The sequence below is a fragment of the Ranitomeya imitator genome, chromosome 1, assembly GCF_032444005.1.
Source record: "Ranitomeya imitator isolate aRanImi1 chromosome 1, aRanImi1.pri, whole genome shotgun sequence".
In the NCBI taxonomy this organism is placed as follows: Eukaryota; Metazoa; Chordata; class Amphibia; order Anura; family Dendrobatidae; genus Ranitomeya; species Ranitomeya imitator.
Genome location: NC_091282.1, coordinates 1,071,176,741 through 1,071,196,002, shown reverse-complemented (window position 1 = coordinate 1,071,196,002; position 19,262 = coordinate 1,071,176,741). Strand labels below are relative to the sequence as shown.

At 44.5% G+C, this 19,262-nt stretch overlaps 1 protein-coding gene across 1 annotated transcript in view; it reads right to left on the bottom strand.

The window, feature by feature from the left end:
* ANXA10 (annexin A10) overlaps positions 1-19,262 on the bottom strand; it is a 126,166-nt gene that overhangs the window by 6,644 nt on the left and 100,260 nt on the right. The window contains exons 9-11 of the mRNA XM_069745765.1: positions 18,531-18,626; positions 15,065-15,123; positions 3,041-3,163 (exon numbers count right to left, since the gene is read on the bottom strand). Of these exons, the coding sequence (XP_069601866.1) occupies positions 3,041-3,163; positions 15,065-15,123; positions 18,531-18,626 (278 nt within the window). The remainder of the gene's footprint in view (positions 1-3,040; positions 3,164-15,064; positions 15,124-18,530; positions 18,627-19,262) is intronic.

Here is a 19,262-nt window from a genome sequence, read left to right as displayed (position 1 = left end):
CTACTGAGATGTTTTGTATTAGAGAATGACAAAAAAGAAACCAATAAGTCTTTAATGTAAATTAAATATGTGAGAACACCATATGGCATTTGTATTATTGACAATAAACAGTGCAGGAAGCCATAGAATGAAAGGTCTGGAGAAATAGAATGGCTTTGTTAAGTCTTGGCATCTTCTCTACATGAAATCGTAGTGTAATTGCTCTGCATTATTTTCAAATAGGAGAAAACATAAGGAGTTCAAAAATTGTTGACTTAAAGGGGTTAGACAGGTTCTTATGTTCCTTCTTCTAACACATGATGCTAACATTTTACAGGTGGCTTAAATAATAAGAAACAAAGTCATACTCACCGATCAGCAATGAACCAGTGCAGGCCGCACCACGATTTGTTTCCACCAGAAAGGAAATATCACCATTCAAGAAGCAGCTGGACCGCTGCATTCTACGATTGGCTGTTGTGGTCATGTGACTCCAGCAGCGCATCATCGGTGATATCATTGTTGACGCATTACTGAAGTCTACTGACTGCAACAGCCAATCACAGGTCTTAGAGGTCCTGCTGCTGCTGGAATGGTGACATCTCCCTGCGGTAAAAATGGAGCGGCCTGCGCTGGATTCAGGTAAGTGCCGGTAGGGGAGTATCGCTTCATTTGTTATTTTTTTAATATCTCAAGCCACCAGTAAAATTATAATTTTGCCCTCACAACGATTCGCAACGCCTTTAAACAGAAAGGAGGGACATATTTAAATCACTTGATTATTTAGTCAATTTAATGCACAGTCCTTCAGGACCATAGGGTAGACTCATAATAGACGTCTCATAATATGTGGACATCATACTGCGGCTGGACTTCATAGGAGAAAGTTAGTTTATTTATATACTGCAATACAGTAGGATTATCGCAGTGTCAAATCCCCAAAGAGGGCTAAAAAACTTTTTTAAAAATCATAAAAGCTAAAAATCACCTCATCAATTATGAAGAGATTTAAAAAAAGCATATTTGGCATTGTCACATCCATTAAAGTCCGATCTATCAACAATTTTTATTAACCCAAATAGTAAACACCATAATAAGAAAAAATAAAAATGGCATAAATGCGGATTTTTTGATTGCCATGCCCAAAAAAATTAAATAAATACAAATAAAAAGTTGTATTTGCCTAAAAAATGTATCAATAAAAAGTGACAGCTTACCATGCAAAAACAAGCCTTTGCATAGCTTAGCGCCATCAAAAGTAAAAACCAGAAGGTTTTTTATTTTTTGTTTTGAAACAAAAATAAAAAAATCGTTTAGTATTACTATAGTCATACTGACATACAGAATCGTGTTACGAGGTCATTTTTACCACACAACGAACATCGAAAAACAAAACCCATTGGACAATGGCAGAATTATGTTTTTTCTTGAAAACTAAAATTTCCTATTTTGTTCCACAATAAAAACAGGCATTCAATAAAAAAGTTACAATTCTGGGAAAAAGGGCAGGAGAAAGCAGAAATGAAAAATCACGACGGCACAAAGTTGCCACTGGACATTCTGAACGACAAATACTCAACCTTCTTCTGCATCAGACTTTTACAAATATCTGCCATAATTCACAAGAGAGGACAGCAACCAGACTGCAAAGCTTGACGGCGCAGGCTCTAAGGCTGCCGTTCATTATCAGTGGTCAAAGCAAAAAGAAAAGGCAGCGGCTGTGGTGAGAGAGGCTCAGTTGTTTCTACAGTCTACTGACATGTCCAGCAATCAACCGATAAAACGGATCCAGCAGTGATCTATTGGCAAAAAATGTCTGCAGACACAACTTTTTCACCCGTTTTTAAACAACTGATCTCTGCTGGATCTGTTTTTTTAACATTAATGGAAAATGGATCCATTAATTAGTATTGATGAGCGAGCGTGCTCGGATAAGGTGTTATCAGAGCATGTTGGGGTGCTAAGCAAGTGTTTTCAGCGTGCTCGAAGAATATGTTTGAGCCCCCGCGGCTGCATGTCTCACAGCTGTTAGGCAATCCCTGCATATGTTGCAGCTGCCTAAGGCTACGTTCACATTTGCGTTGTTGGCCGCAGCGTCGTCGACGCAACCCACAATGCATATACACAACGCAGCGTTTTCTGATGCATGCGTTGTCATAAAATAGTAAAGGTCAGGAATTTTGGCGCAGGGAAAACGCTACAAGTAGCGTCGACCGCGCCCTGTCTGGTGCGTCAAAACGACACATGCGTCGTAAAACGCATTACAACGCATACCGGCGCATGTCCATGCGCCCCCCATGTTAAAGATAGGGGCGCATGACGCATGCGTCGGTATCTGTCGACGACACTGCGCCCAACAACGCAAATGTGAACGTAGCCTAACAAACAGGCAATCCCTGCATGTGTTATTATAGCTGTCGAGTAGCCGTGAGGCTTGCAGGCACGGGGACTGGAACATATTTTTCAACCACGCTGAAGACACTCAGTTATCACCCTATACTGCTCGGATAACACCTTATCTGAGCACGTTCGCTCATCACTATTAATTAGTCATCCATATTTCTTTCATTTGTAAAGGATCCGTTGCTGGATCCAGTAAACAATGATGGATCCTTTACAAATGTGAAAAAAACAAATCCTGCAGATTAGTTATTTAAAAACAGACTAAAATGTTGGATCTGCACAACTTTTTTGTCAACAGATTGCTGCTGGATCCGTTCTAAGGGATGACAACTGGAGATATGAACATAACCTTAGTATGGTGGTGCCGAACGTTATTTGGTCCCTATCTGATAGTAAAGGGAGATAGACTGAAGCAGTGTGGATTAGGGTAATATAATCAATCCAGGATATTTATAAAGCAGGTATTCTGGGGCAATTTATGCTAAAAAAATTTTTTAGGACTTATACCAAGGGGTGTGATCACAAACCGATAGTAAAAACAGACACACCGATGACACCAGCACCATTGTTTCACGTACGTGTTTAAACACAGATGTGTGAAGGAGGCCTAAGAATTAGACAATATGGCTAATTAAACCCCAATGTCTTTTCAGTTTACCTTGATGTCATGGTAGAGGGTTTTTCCATATCTCTCCTTGTATCGCTGTCTGATGGTCAGCAGATCTATTTCACACCTGGCTATGATGGTTCTTATTACTGTTTTATTGTGGAAGCCAAAATCCTAAAGAGAAAAATGGACAAACCCAGATTACATATGGCAGTATACTAAGAAAAATAACTTTACATTAGTTTATCCATCTGGACAACCCATCCTGCAAAAAAACAACACTCTGATGATCAGATAACTACTCTCTGCTGACCTTCTACTGTTGTAATTGAAGGGAGCTGCAAGCGGCCGCTCATTACATAAATCACATTTTAATAAATGGTCCACAATGTTATGTAAAGTGGTGCCAAGTCCATAGGAGTAGCGGCTCCTCTGTGCATAATAAATGATATATCATAATTGAGCAGATGTGTTCAGACTTGAAAAGTTCTAAGTGATGCCCCAGTACTTATGGGAACCTGTCAGCCGGGAAATGCTGTTCAATCTATGGACAACCTGTCATGGCGCAAATTTGGGGTTTAGCAGTCAAGGGGCAGTGCTAATCAATGATTGACTGCTCTCTGTTTACACAATTATCAACTATGATCCCACCCCCTTGACTTCTAAGCCCAGACAGATTTCATTAATAAGGCCGGGGTCACACTAGTGTATGGCATCTGATGCAAGAGCATGAGATGTGATATGCTAATGACCCTCGGCTGCTGCTCTGCTGTGAGCGGGAGCCAAGTGTCATGCTACCGTGATCTGAGCCTCTCACACAGAGAGAATCGGAGCACAGCTGCAGAGGAGGCGGAGAAAGTAATTTCTCCATCTCCTTCACTGCCGGTGTCGGCGTATATCGCACCGCACTTGGATGATATCCGAGTGATGTGCGCTGTGTCACTCGCACCCATAGATTTATACGGGTATGAGTGAGTCGAGACTCTGCCAAGTCTCCGTTCCAATCGCAGCATGCTGTGATTACTCTCACATACCAATTTGGCATGAGAAAATAATCGCAGGCCTGAGTTGCCCCATAAATTAACACTGGTCCGAGTGCTATGTGATGTTTTCTCCCATAGCACTTGTCTGTATTCTACGCTAGTGTGACCCCAGCCTTATACTCATACAAAAATATTGGAAATATCTGAAAAAGTGTTTGGGGTGTTAAGTGTGATTAGATAGGAAAATGGTTTCATTTAAGACCTTGGACTTTTATCCACAGTGATTCTTCAACAATGCTGTTTTTCTCAGCTCTTGCTTCTTCTGACGTCTCTTTGTAAAAACACAATGCCATCTGTGATCAAGTGTGATTCATTCTGCCTGCTAGAGAAACACTACGTCTGTATAACACGTTCATCTGACAGTCACGAAAATGCTCTCTGCATTGTAGGTGGCCTAAATGCTTCCTATATTATGTGTTCATCCATAGAAAATGGCTGTAATGTAAGCCGACTGTTATGGCAGAATTTATATTTATATCAGAATATTGAAAATGGGCTCTGTATTGAAAGCGGGGGATTTAAAGGGGTTTTCTGAAATCCATGTCAATATCTGAAAACCTCCAAATTGCCCGTAATATTGATAAATACTTCAGCCTTGAACATTTATATAGCCAGAAAAATATTTTAAGCAGATAAACACAGCCCTCACCTTTGTTTACATCCTGGTGCTGGGTGTTACTTTGTCTTCACAAACTATTCCTCCAATCACATCGCCCCACTCCCTTAAATTCTACTTTGCTTATCAAAGCCTGTGCAATGCTGGCTTCTCTGCACCTCTGCGTATTGTGTGTGAGAATCTGCAGCCTTTCGATTGTAGTTTCAGTGGAGCCTGAAATGCTCGTGCCCAGACTGGTTGGCGCGGGCATCCAGGGGTGTGGCCCCACTGGACCACTGACCAGACTACCCTGGAAGGGGCTTAATTAAGTAGCTTCCTTGGTATTCACTGGAGCCTCTGATGGTGAGGTCAGACTTGTGCGGCAAGTAGCTACCAGGTACCACTCCAGGGTGATGTCTGGCTGTGGCTGCTGATCCCTCCGGGGGACTGGACACAAGCAGGCAGGCACGGCTGTGACACTGGCAGGCAGATGGGTATGGTAGAGACACTGGCGGACAGACGGGCACGACTGAGACACTGGCAGGCAGGTGGGTACGGCTGGCACTCTGGCAAGACAGGCGGACAGGGCTGATACTCTGGTAGGACAGGTAGTAACTGGTATACAGGCGGGTGTATGGAAACAGGGAAGAACCTGTTCAGATTGGAGGGTATATGGGAACAGGTAGGGACTTGTTTGGACTGGTGAATGTAAGGAAACAGGTAAAGATCTGTATGCCAAGTTGCAGAACGGAGATAGAGCAAGACCCCAAGAGCGGAAACAAAGCAGAACCACAGGAGGCGGAGCCAAGAGCAGAGAAAGAGGAGGCGGAGCTAAGAGCAGAGAAAGAAAAGGCAGAGCTAAGAGCAGAGAAGAAGGAGGTGGAGTCCAGGGCAGAGAAGGAGGAGGCGGAGCCAAAAGCTGATCCGCTGGAGGCGGAGCCAAGAGTCAGAGGGCGCAGAGCCACAAGTTGTGGCAAGCGGAGCAGAGAAGGACAGAGCCACGGGTTGTGGCGAGCAGAGCAGGGAAGCACAGAACCACAGGTTGTGGCGAGCAGAGCAGAGAGGTGCAGCACCACAGGTTGTGGCGAGCAGAGCAGAGAGGTGCAGCACCACAGGTTGTGGCGAGCAGAGCAGAGAGGTGCAGCACCACAGGTTGTGGCGAGCAGCACTGAGGTGCAGAGCCACTGATTGTGGCAAGCAGAGCAGACAGGGAATGCAGAGGTACACACAGCACAGTGGGAATGGCAAACAAAGAATGAACAGGAACGAACATAGACCAGAGTACAGACAGGAACGGACACGGATACACAAACAGAACACAGATAAAGGCCTGTGTATTGCAGCTCTCAGAGACAGGAAACAGAACACGACCTGGCAGCTCAGTAGCAAGTACTAACTGAGGGAAATACTTTGCTCAGGCGTCCTCCAATGGGTGAGGATGCCTTAAGTATCAGAGGCCTCTAGGCAATTGGCCAGGGACACCTTAGGGAGGTGCACACAGTCTCAATTAGTATCTGGATTTGCCAGTGCCGCCCCCCTATGCACACAGCTAGGAAGTGTACACAGAGCAAGCAGCAATTAAGCACACAGACAGAACTCACAGCATGGCCTGGGGTAAGTGAGTAGATGTATCAGGCAGGTAGGGGATGGAAGGCCATGCAGTGATGCCGGCAGGGTTGTTACAGAGCCATTGTTTCTCTTTCCCAGTAGCCTTTCTTCCCCTTTGGAAGTCCGACCCTTTCTGTAGTAAACTCCTTTCTGCAGAGCATCAGATCAGCATCTACCAGGCAGGGAAGGAGTCGTGTCGCTCACCAGCCACCTTCCTGCAGGTCCCTGAAGGACACCGCCGCCATCTTGGGGACGGGGGTCTCCATGGAGACCATCAGAACAATCCATTGTGTTGTTCTGATGGGAGCACACAGGTAGACACTGGTCAGAATGTGGCGCTCATTCTCAATACTGAATAAATCAGGAAGTTTTGAAAATGTTTCATTAACATGTTGTCTGTCCATCCTGTGATCTTCATAATTCGACAAATTTTTCTTCTTAGTGTTGCAAGTTGAATAGCAATGAGTACACAGGTATATAAGTATGTTGAAATCCAATATTGTGCAAAAGTTATAGGCAATACTACAGAGTAAGAATGCTTTCAAAATGTAAAGTGTGAATAGTTTATTTTTATCAATTTACCAAAATACAACAAAAGACAAATCTAAATCAAATCAACATTTGCTGTGGCCGCCTTTTGTCTTCAAAACAACATCATAGCATCAATTCTCCCTAGACTTGCAAACAGTTTTTGAAGAAATTCATCATCAAGTTGTTCCAAACTTCTTGGAAAACTAACCACAGATCTTTTGTTGATGTAGGCTTATACAAATCCTTCTGTCTCTTCATGTAATCCCAGTCAGACTCAATGATGTTGAGATCAGGGCTCTGTGGGGCCATACCATCACTTCCAAGACTCCTTGTTCTTCTTCATGCTGAAGAAAATTCCCAGTGACATTGGCTATATGTTTGGGATCTTTGTCCTGCTGCAGACTAAATTAGGAGTCAGATGCCTCCTAGATGGTATCTGCCTGTATTTTTCAGTATTGAGGACACTGAGAGATGGGTAACATTGACTGTAGATTTGTGTGCAAGTGTATCTAGAAGAATTGATGCTTTGACAGCAAATATTGATTTTATTCAGAGTTACTTTTTGTTCATCCACTTTATATTTTGTTAAGTGATACAAATAAACCACTAAAACTTCTATTTTTGAAAGCATTCTTATTTTGAAGCCTTTTTTCCACAACTGACTAAAACTTTTGCACACTACTGTGATATTATTTTTGCCTTTAATTAGTGCTGCTCATGCTACTGTTTCAGTCTCCAGTCAGTAAGTTAAAGAGAGGGACAATCCAGAATGTCGCTCTGAGAAGAGACTGCAGAGGTCATGTGCGCCAAACTGCAAGTATAACTGGATGCTATGGATAGTCGCTGTTGTGTTTGACCAGATTTGAACCAATTCAGCCATGTGTGAGTAGTCAGGGTATTGGTTGTTTAGTTAACACCTGGACAAGGCTGGGGATTTATATTTATGATTTTGTTTTAGTATTGTGCAACCTATAGAATTAAATGTCAAAATGTCTCCATCTGCGCACGCGCGGCATCCCGCGGCCATTTTCCTGAAGCCCCGGGAAGCCGAGAAGAACCATCTGCGCACGCGCGGCCTCACAAAGATGGCCGCGCCCACCGATAAACGCCTGAATAGCGCAGATCGCGCTATTTTCCTTGAAGCTGCGCAGTGGATTCGCCACTTGAACATGCGCACACCACTACGCCACCAACGGAGATCTGGGGGAGAAACAGCGCTGTCACTACGCCCATATGACCTGACCAGCGTGAGTGACAGCCCAAAACGGCGACTTTACAAAGGTATTTCTGCAGCATAGGTGGGGAATAAAGGCTCCAAAATACACTAATGTAAAGCCCAGCACTAATGTAAAGCCCAGCTCTTCTTGAAAAAACGGGGTGACAGGTTCCCTTTAAGCATGAGCCTCATGTTCAGGTCAATGTAAAGCCCTATAGGCTCTGTATTTTGGCAGATAGTGCCCAGCCCTCCTTCTTTTGGCAAAGGGGGGAGGGGGAATGTATCAATGTCAGGTAGGCTATGATTAAATCCTCACTCTGTAGGCTCTGATTAGGTGCACCTGGCTAGCTCTGCATATAAACAGGCTAGTTGTTCATCTAAGGCTGGTTTCACATTTGCGGTTGTGTCCGCAGCGTTTCTACCAAATATATCCGCATGCGTTGTGTATTCCTATATTTAACATTAAGGACTCATGCGTTTTTGATTGTTCACGTTTTGCCGCGTTTGACGCCGCATGCGTCGTTTCGTCGTTTGCGGCTTGGCGCGGAAATGCAACATGTAGTAATTTTTACAGGCGTCAATTTGCCGCCTGGAAACGTATGCGATCTATTGCGCAAGGATTGCGACAAAAAAACGCATTGCTGTCTATATAAATGCATGCGTTCACAAGCACATGCGTTTGCTTGCGTTCATGAACGCATGCGTTTCACAAGAGAAAAACATGTCTAGACACTGATAAACCACCCCCCACATAGTAGGTGATAAAGGAAGGTAATGGACATTTGCAGGTCACTACTCAGCAGACACTGAAGCAGACGAGACACAGGCTACATCTTGGAGGAAAACAAGACACTGAAGAATGTGAGTATATCCTAGCCAATGCCTTTATTTTCTATTTTCTGTCTCTACATGTCCTAATATCTTGTATTTCTTTCTTTCTACATGCATCAGAATGTCTTCTTCTGATGAGGAGCATCGCCCTGGCATGGCCTTCCGTACCGCCACCACCACGATGTAGCAGGACCCTGGCATGGCCTTCCGTACCGCCACCACCACGATGCAGCAGGACCCTGGCATGGCCTTCCTTTCTACGAGCGCTATGGACTCTGGCATGGCTGCACACTCTACGAGCACTATGGATTCTGGCATGGCTGCACACTCTACGAGCACTATAGACTCTAACACAGTGCAGCCGGACCCTGGCAGGTCACCCACCACCACGCCACGCCATATGAGCCCACCAAGGCTTCCCAGAACACGGCAAACCCCCCCCAAAAAACAAAAAAAACAGAGGACTCTTAGTATTCCTCCCCCTTCACCTCCCAGTGTGTCTGTAATGTCAGGTTTGTCTCACCCTTCCAGTGCGTCTCAAGCCTCTCATGGGTCAAGCCCCATCCCCGAACTTCCAGACCCCACTAGTTTCATTGCCCCTTCTCCTGTCACCTCTGCGTCGTCCACGGTTAGCCAGGCCTCAGTGCTTCACCCCCCCGTTTACATCATTCTACCCCAAGCCGGCGCAGTTAAATAAATTTTTTGGTTGTTAAAAAATAAATACAATTTGATTTGCCCCAATTATGTTTGGTTTATTGTGTCTATCGCCACCGGCAACACACACCATGCGCCAAAAAAGAAACTTTGCCACACACTTATTTTTTGGGCCACATCATATCTCCAGTAGTTATAAAAAAAGACTGCAGCTTTGTGTGTCTTGTGTGTCACGTAGTTCGATAATGAGGTGTCTCCAAAAACGCCTACGTTGTCTCCTTCTCCATCTTTCGTGATTTCTGTCTTGCTCCCAAGCAAACGCACAGGCAAGAAACAGCTTGATGCTTAGATCCAGGTTGAAATAAAAGCTCTCCATGCGAAGATCCATCATGACACAGGATACAGGAGCAAAATTTGAAGATTGCAGCTGTTCAGGGGTCTATATATAGAGATCCCATCATATACGCCCTCTGTAGTCCCATTGCCGGTGTCTGGTTATCTAGATTTTTCTCTTGTGAAATTTCTCAACATGCGCACCAAAAACGCAGACGCAGGAAAAAACGCATATAAACGGTACAAACGCGGCGTTTTTTAAACCGCATGCGTTCCCACATGCGTCTAAAAAACGCCGCGTTTGTACGCATTTATATGCGGTTTTTCCACCACTTGCGGATGCGGATTAAACGCTGCAGATTTAAACGCAAATGTGAAACTAGCCTAAGACAGACAGTTGGGGCACCAAACTGCTAGTATCACTGGTTGCTGTGAATGATAGCTGTTGTATTTGACTGGATTGGGACTAGCTCAGCCGTGCATGAGTAGCCAGGGTCTGTGTTAATTAGTTAGCGCCTGGAACTAGCAAATAGGCCGTCTTCAGTACAGAGCTTTCAAGCTATACTGGAAAGATAGAATGCAGTGGTGGCCAGTATCTTAGGCCGGTTTCACACGTCAGTGGCTCCGGTACGTGAGGTGACAGTTTCCTCACGTACCGGAGACACTGACTCACGTAGACACATTGAAATCAATGTGTCTCTGCACATGTCAGTGTGTTTTCACAGACCGTGTGTCCGTGTGCAAAACACGGAGACATGTTAGTGTTCGTGGGAGCGCACGGATTACACGGACCCATTAAAGTCAATGGGTCCGTGTAAAACACGTACCGCACACGGACGTTGTCCGTGTGCAGTCTGTGTGCCGTGCTGGAGACAGCCCCCCCACTAGTGCTGAAGCCCCATTCATATCTTCTCTCCAGCAGCGTTTGCTGTAGAGAAGTCCGTGTGCCGTGCAGGAGACAGCGCTACAGTAAGCGCTGTCCCCCCCCGCGTGGTGCTGAAGCCGCCATTCATATCTTGTTTCCAGCAGCATTTGCTGGAGAGAATATATGAAAAATCCTTTTTTTTTTTTCGTGTTTAAAATAAAGATCCCTGTCCCCATCCCCCTTCCAACCCCCGTTGCACCCCCCCCCCCCCCCGCTGTTAGTAAAATACTCACCCGGCACCATCGCAGCGTCCTGTCCTCGCCGCAGCTTCTCCTGTATGAGCGAAACGGGTAAAACACGTACCGCACACGGACGCTGTCCATGTGAAGTCCGTGTGCCGTGCAGGAGACAGCGCTACAGTAAGCGCTGTCCCCCCCGCGTGGTGCTGAAGCCGCCATTCATATCTTCTTTCCAGCAGCGTTGCGCCGCCCCCCCCCCACCCGCTGTTAATAAAATACTTACCCGGCACCATCGCAGCGTCCTGTCCTCGCCGCAGCTTCTCCTGTATGAGCAGTCACGTGGGGCCGCCGATTACAGTCATGAATATGTGGCTCCACCTCCAATAGGGCCTACGTGAGCTCACGGACACACGGACACGGATAACTCCGGTACCGATTTTTTCGGTACCATAATTATCTGGATGTGTGGGACAGGCCTTAGGCAATGAGCAGGTAACAGTGAAATGAAATATCCTGCCACTTGTGAGATCAGAGGGGATTTTTAATAAGTAGTTTGCAATTTTAATAATTTCGGGTGATGAGACAACCCCTTTAAGAACAGTAAGGCTTGAAAGAAAAACATTGCTTCCTTGCAAATATGATCATTGCTGAGAGCTTTTGGTAAAAATATCTAAAAGGTGTCAGTAGTTCGTACTGTTTTTTTGGTGTCCTGGATTGAAATCCCACCGAGGACAAAATCTGCAAGTTTGTATGTTCTCCCCGTGTATGCGTGGGTTTCCTTCTACACTCCAAAACCATACTAATAGGGAATGTAGAAGGTGAGCCCCAATGGGGACAGTGATGATGATGTCTGTAAAACTTTCTTAAATTAATGGCTCTAAATGCCGTAAGTGAGTAATTATTATTATTAGTAATAGTAATAATAATATTAGAAGGTAAGATTGGTTGTAAACTACTATCAGTTGTCACAGATTTAATAATTGTATCTAGAATAACTGCAGTTGTTGGAGGGATATGTTAAAACTTATAACACCAGGTGGCAGCAAAGTCCATATAAAAAATGATCTTAGTACAGAAATAATAATCATTCCAACCAGCCACCGCTTATCTACAGTCTTTTATCAGCTCAGAACAAGTCATTTTTATCATAAATACCGTATATACTCGAGTATAAGCCGACCCGAGTATAAGCCGACCCCCCTAATTTTGCCACAAAAAACTGGGAAAACTTATTGACTCGAGTATAAGCCTAGGGTGGAAATGCAGCATTTACCGGTGAATTTCAAAAATAAAAATAGATCATTATTTCCCCATAGCTGTGCCATATAGTGCTCTGCACCGTTCATATTTCCCCATAGGTGTGAACCATATAGTGCTCTGCACCGTTCATTGTGCCCCATAGATGTGCCATATACGGTGCTCTGCACCGTTCACTGTGCCCCATAGCTGTGCCATATACGGTGCTCTGCACCGTTCACTGTGCCCCATAGCTGTGCTGTGCCATATACGGTGCCCTGCACCGTTCACTGTGCCCCATACATAGCTGTGCTGTGCCATATACGGTGCTCTGCACCGTTCACTGTGCCCTATAGCTGTGCTGTGCCATATACGGTGCTCTGCACCGTTCACTGTGCCCCATAGCTGTGCTGTGCCATATACGGTGCTCTGCACCGTTCACTGTGCCCCATAGCTGTGCTGTGCCATATACGGTGCTCTGCACCGTTCACTGTGCCCCATACATAGCTGTGCTGTGCCATATACGGTGCTCTGCACCGTTCACTGTGCCCTATAGCTGTGCTGTGCCATATACGGTGCTCTGCACCGTTCACTGTGCCCTATAGCTGTGCTGTGCCATATACGGTGCTCTGCACCGTTCACTGTGCCCCATAGCTGTGCTGTGCCATATACGGTGCTCTGCACCGTTCACTGTGCCCCATACATAGCTGTGCTGTGCCATATACGGTGCTCTGCACCGTTCACTGTGCCCTATAGCTGTGCTGTGCCATATACGGTGCTCTGCACCGTTCACTGTGCCCCATAGCTGTGCTGTGCCTTATACGGTGCTCTGCACCGTTCACTGTGCCCCATAGATGTTCCACATAAATTTGTGCCGCCGCTGCCGCAATAAAGAAAAAAAAACACATACTCACCTCCCTTGATTGCAGCTCCCGGCGTCTCGTTCCGGCGCCTCCATCTTCCCGGCGTCTCTGCTCTGACTGATCAGGCAGAGGGCGCCGCGCACACTGTATGCGTCATCGCGCCCTCTGCCTGAACAGTCAGAGAGCAGAGACGCCGGGAAGATGGAGGCGCCGGCCGGGAAGATGGATCGGCGCCCGGCGGCTGGAACGAGGACAGGTGAATATAACATACTCACCTAGTCCTGGCGATCCTCGCGCTGTCCCCTCCTGTCTTCGGTGCCGCAGCTTCTTTCTCTATCAGCGGTCACCGGCACCGCTGATTAGAGAAATGAATAAGCGGCTCCGCCCCTATGGGAGGTGGAGCCGCTTATTCATTTCTGTAATGAGCGGTCCCACGTGACCGCTGAAGAGAGGAAGAAACTGCAGCGCCGAAGCCCGTGGGACGGCAGGGACAGCGCGAGGATCGCTGGGACTAGGTAAGTATGCCTCAGCGCCCTCACCCCCTCACCCGCCGACCCCACCGCTACCGTGACTCGAGTATAAGCCGAGGGGGGCACTTTCAGCCCAAAAATTTGGGCTGAAAATCTCGGCTTATACTCGAGTATATACGGTATATTATTTTACATCTAATGCAGTGTAGCAATGGAGCGCATGAGCTAAGAGCCTTGCATGAGGTGTAATATTTTAGGCAATATTACATTTGAAATTATAAAATATTTTGCCTAAACTGGTAAAAAAAACAAGTGTCTTTTAGGCTGCGTTCCCACAAAGAGCTTTTAGTGAGATTTTGATGCTGTGTATTTTAGACAAAATGGAAGTTACCTATAAAATCCGCAATATCAAAAACTCCCCAAAAGTTCATTGTGGAAACGTAGCCTAAGAGTATGTTAATGTTTTTTTAACACGGATTCTTCTGGTCAAAAAAAAAAAATCTACATCTCAAAACAGCTTCTAAGATTCATACGGATTTTGTCCCAATTTTTTAAGAACATGCGTTTTTCAAGGCTATTTTGATGCAATATTTGACATATCCTTCAGCCTGGTTTTTAAGTGTTTTTAATTAAAATAGGTGCAAAAACCTTGACCAAACTCTTCAAAAATAAAGATTTTGACATGGTTTACGCATCATGGAGTAGGCAAACAGACAAAGAAAACCATGATGTACACTATTGACACTTTTTATCATTCAAATGAATGGGGAATCTTGCAGCAAGCAGATTTGCAGCTAATTTTATGTGGATTACAACACGGAATCTATGCAAATATGAATAAAAAACTCCATATCCTTAGGCTTTATTCAACAATCAGTATTTTTGCATCTTTGTTTCACCAGTGTTTGTATGTCAAAACCAGGAGTGTCTCCAAAACACAGAACAGGTGTCATTCTTTCAATTATAGTTTTTCTCTGTAAGTTCTACTCCTGATTTTGGCAAAATGCTGACATGTGAATAAGCCCTCTGGGGTTCTTAGATGTGGATTTCTCAGCCTAAAAAATCCATGTAAACAAACTTAGTGTGACTGTACCTTTAAGATCAGAGACAGACTGCCATATAACTTGTGCGAGGACCACATCGTAAACCTTGTACTGGCTGCCGGCTTTCCTGACTTGAGCTTGACAGCTGCATAGAAATACGTCATGCTGTCATGCTCCGGTCAGGAGAGGTGCCGGCCAGTCCGTGCAGTGCGATGTGATCATCGCACAGGTTATACGGCAGTCTGTCTCTGCCCTAAAGTATATATACTTAGAGATCGATTACAGAAATGTATACAACTGAAATCTGATCCCTACATATAAGTCTGTTCCTACAGCAAGCATAAGGATTTAGCTGAATGGGACAGATGCAAAATTTTGGCAACAAATTTGTTGTGTGTGTATTCCCTCTAATGATAATGCTTTTAAGTTATAAATCCAGAATGTCTCATCCAGCTCAGATCCCCTCAGAATTGTTGTGCTGTCTACCCATGAACTTTAATGAACAGGACGCATAATTATAACATGCATGATAAAGAATATCCACTTACATGAATTGCAGAGTGCAACCTGTATGCAAAATATGATGGCTTGTCTCGAACACAAGACACTGAGAAATAGACAAAAATGTTAAATAAAGGATTAATTTTATTTTATAATCAAGACTAGAATTCTTTAGGTGAAATATGAGAGTTACCTTCTATCATTGTTTTGAATCGCATATTCCGCTTATTAAAGTGGCTGCCCGGTACTTTTATATTGATGGCCTATCCTTAGGGCAGGTCATTAATATCTGATTGGTGGAGGTGCTGTTCCTAAGGCCGGAGTCACACATGCGAGAAACACGTCCGTGTCTCGCATGTGAAATCCAAGCTCTGGTGCCGGCACTTGGGAGCGGAGCGTGCGTCTGCATGTGTTGCTATGCAGCCGCACGCTCCGCTCTGGAGTGCCGGCGCCAGAACTTGGTTTACACACGCGAGACACGGACGTGTTTCTCGCATGTGTGACCCCGGCCTAATTCTGGTGGTCGAATGTGCTCAGTTATGGAGCTGCACAGTACAGCTCCATCAAATGTATAGTGGCCATGGCGGGTACTGCACATCCGCTCAGTATTTGAATCGATAGGGTGTGGCTGTGCAATACCTAGGTGCAGCCACTATGTAGTTCATGGAGCTCTGCAGCTTCCCAGGCACTGGGAACAGCTGATCTGCGGTGGTGCCAAGTGTCGCACCCCCACTGATCAGATGTTGATCACTTATCCTAATGTTAGGCCATCAATACCAAAGTCCTGGACAACCCCTTTAAAGCCTGCTTCACAGCAAGTTTTTGTAATTTTTAACAGCATCACCTTATTATTTTATAAACAACAAAAAACTTATTATATTGTACAATTGATGCAAATGGGAAGCACGATGGTTCAGTGGTTAGCAGTGGTTAGCACTAAATCCTTGCAGCACTGGGGTCCTGGGTTCAAATTCCACCAAGGACAACATCTGCAAAGTTTCCTCCGGGTACTCCGGTTTCCTCCCACATTCCAAAGACATACTGATAGGGAATTTAGATTGTGAGCCCCATTGGGGACAGCGATGATAATGTGTGCAAACCGTAAAGTGCTGCAGAATATGTTAGCGCTATATAAAAATAAAGATTATTATTTTCAAGCAATATTTTTTTCCTTAACATCAACATTGCATCAATTTTTTTAAACAATTAAAATGGATCCATGTGGTTTTTAAATGATATGGAGGGGGGTGAGGAGTGTTAGGAGATCATGGTACTTGTTTTTGTAACAAAAAAATGATAAAAACAGATGCAAATATATGACAATACATTTGCATCTGTCTTCCAATACTGCAGTGTTGTAACAGAATATGTATTTTTTAACTGTTTTTTTTTTAAAAGATGAAAAACCACCTGCATAAAAAAATGGATTGAAATGAATTTGTGCACAAAGGTATGTCAAAAAGATACCAATATAACATACATTTGTCCCATTAGTTTCTATTTAGAGAAGCCTTCCCATGACCAAATACTGAACATGTGAACGTGGCCTTAAAGACACTTCTCGATTACACAGTGTGATCCGGAGAGTCTGAAGAGCGGAAACATCACTCAGACGGCTCGCAACAACAAAAACGCAGCATAGCCTAACAGGGAAAAAAAGGTATAAAAACATGTGCTGCTAAACATACTAATTACAAAAAAAATGAAAAATGCCAGAAAGCAAATTCATGTACCTTTGAAATTAACAGCAGGCACTTTTATGTGTAGTTTGTTTGCAAAAAATTGTGTGAAGAAAGCCTAAAAGATTTGTCAAGTGGATGAGTAACGTTTATTAAAATGATTACATTTAGTCGTGGAATTAGATGTAGGCAGAAATCACACTAGAGCCTAAAAAGCAACAGGGGTCTTCATAGAAACACATGTTAACTTGACCCTAGACTGCTACTTTCTATTAAGGGTCATATGAGAAGTATTAGTTTAAAATGTTCCCCATAGACTCAGCTGGGACCTCACCTCCAAGCTTGTGTAAAGCAAATGTCAAGCAGGCAATTAGCTACTCTACATCCTAGCTTCAGGGAAGGGAATCGGGAGGTCAGTAACACCCTTTACTTTAATTATCGTAGATTACATTGTATTTTTTTACTATCTTCCTCTCAAGAGCTGATGTAAATTGTAGGATCTTCCATTGATGTGTCCTATGTATACATTTTATTAGTAAAGATGCAAAAGTGTTTTCTTGTTCTATGTACAGGTGTACCTCAGTGTTTCAGAGACACACATACATGGCTGTGATCGTACAGCCAGTGTCCGATACATGCTGCCCACGGTTTGCGAAGCATGGATCATCTGACAGATTCCCTTTAAAGGGAACCTGTCTCCCCGAAAATCGGGGGTGAGGTAATCCCACCGGCATCAGGGGCTTATCTACAGCATTCTGTAATGCTGTAGATAAGCCCCCGATGTATCCTGAAAGAGGAGAAAAAGACGTTAGATTATACTCACCCAGGGGCGGTCCCGCTGCTGGTCCGGTCGGATGGGTGTCTCTGGTCGGCTGCGGCGCCTCCCATCTTCATTCCATGACGTCCTCTTCTGATCTTCAGCCACGGCTCTGGTGCAGGCGTACTTTGTCTGCCCTGTTGAGGGCAGAGCAAAGTACTGCAGTGCGCAGGCGCCGGGCGCCTCTGACCTTTCCGGCGCCTGCGCACTGCAGTACTTTGTTCTGCCCTCAACAGGGCAGAGCAAAGTACGCCTGTGCCGGAGCCGTGGCTGAAGATCAGAAGAGGACGTCTTGGAATGAAGATGGGAGGCGCCGCAGCGGGCCAGAGACGCCCATTCGACCGGACCAGCAGCGGACCGCCCCTGGGTGAGTATAATATAACGTCTTTTTCTCCTCTTTCAGGTAACATCGGGGGCTTATCTACAGCATTACTGAATGCTGTAGATAAGCCCCTGATGCCGGTGGGCTTACCTCACCCGCGATTTTCGGGGTGACAGGTTCCCTTTAACTAGAAGCTGTATATACAAATTGTGGAGAATGAAGAATATGTTGTACCTTGTTTGTCTCTTTTTGTAGAGATGTGGATGGAATAGGTCTGAATATTCACACAAATCTCTTTTCATGATAACAACATAGACAACTGACCCGACAAATATGATTTGCAGAAATAGAAGCAGGAGCTCTTATGTACGATGAAATTTCATAGTAATGCATTCTGCCTCAAGCATCTTGCAAAATAAGAAAGAGTATTATCCCAAGAGGAAATTGCATTTATATAAATGAATCTTCTCCGTATGGATACAGAACATTACTCGCTTTGTAGAGTGAAAGCTTCAGCACGCCGCGTAAATTAAATCTTATTCGCATTTCAAGTCCTGACTATTATGAGGTATAAATTGGCCACTTCTACCTTTTAAATAATGAACATCATTTAAGGACACTAATTATAGATTAGCAGAAACTGGTGGTAAATGTATATCGGACACGTGGAATATGATGATTTTGTAGTTACGTACCTATTGCCAAGAGCAGCTGCTGAAAGTATCCATCGTAACAATTTTCAATGACCGCTGATATGTCTTGTCCAGAAATGTTTTGAAATTCCTGAAAAACTTAAAATGATAAAATAACTTGAAAATGTTGTACTTATACAGTTAGGTTTTTCTTCAATGTAACCTTTTGAAGAGCATGAAATGTATTTCATTTTATGTACTATCTGCAATACACATCAGTTTAAAGAGGTTGTGAAGCTCCTCTAAAACAGCAAGGATGGTTTCAAAATACTAAGATCAAATAACCCCAACCTCTGTGGATTCAATACAGGCCATTCTGCATGAGGACAGAGTAAAGTTGCTTTATCTGTGGTTGTTCAGCATCTCTAACTAGGGCTTCCACGGGCAGGATAGCTATTCTGACTATCAGGTTCTAGAGGAGCTCTAGACTTCACCATTTAGCCCCTGTAAAGGGATGTGGACTAATATAGAGACCATGATATGAGTCCTCGGAGTAGATACTGGACGGTGGAGCAGGCGACAGGAATGGTCAGGTCGTTGGGTCAGAACCAGAACAAGGGACAAAGTTGTAACTCAGAGGAATAGCCAGTAAATGGGTTGAGGTCTGAAACAAGAGAAAAAACAATAGAACTACAAGAGCTGAGCATAATGGTATGGACCAAACAGAAGAAGTTATAACTGGCAAGGAGACAGGAATTCAGGGGTCTATATAGTAAGCCATACAACCATGAACTC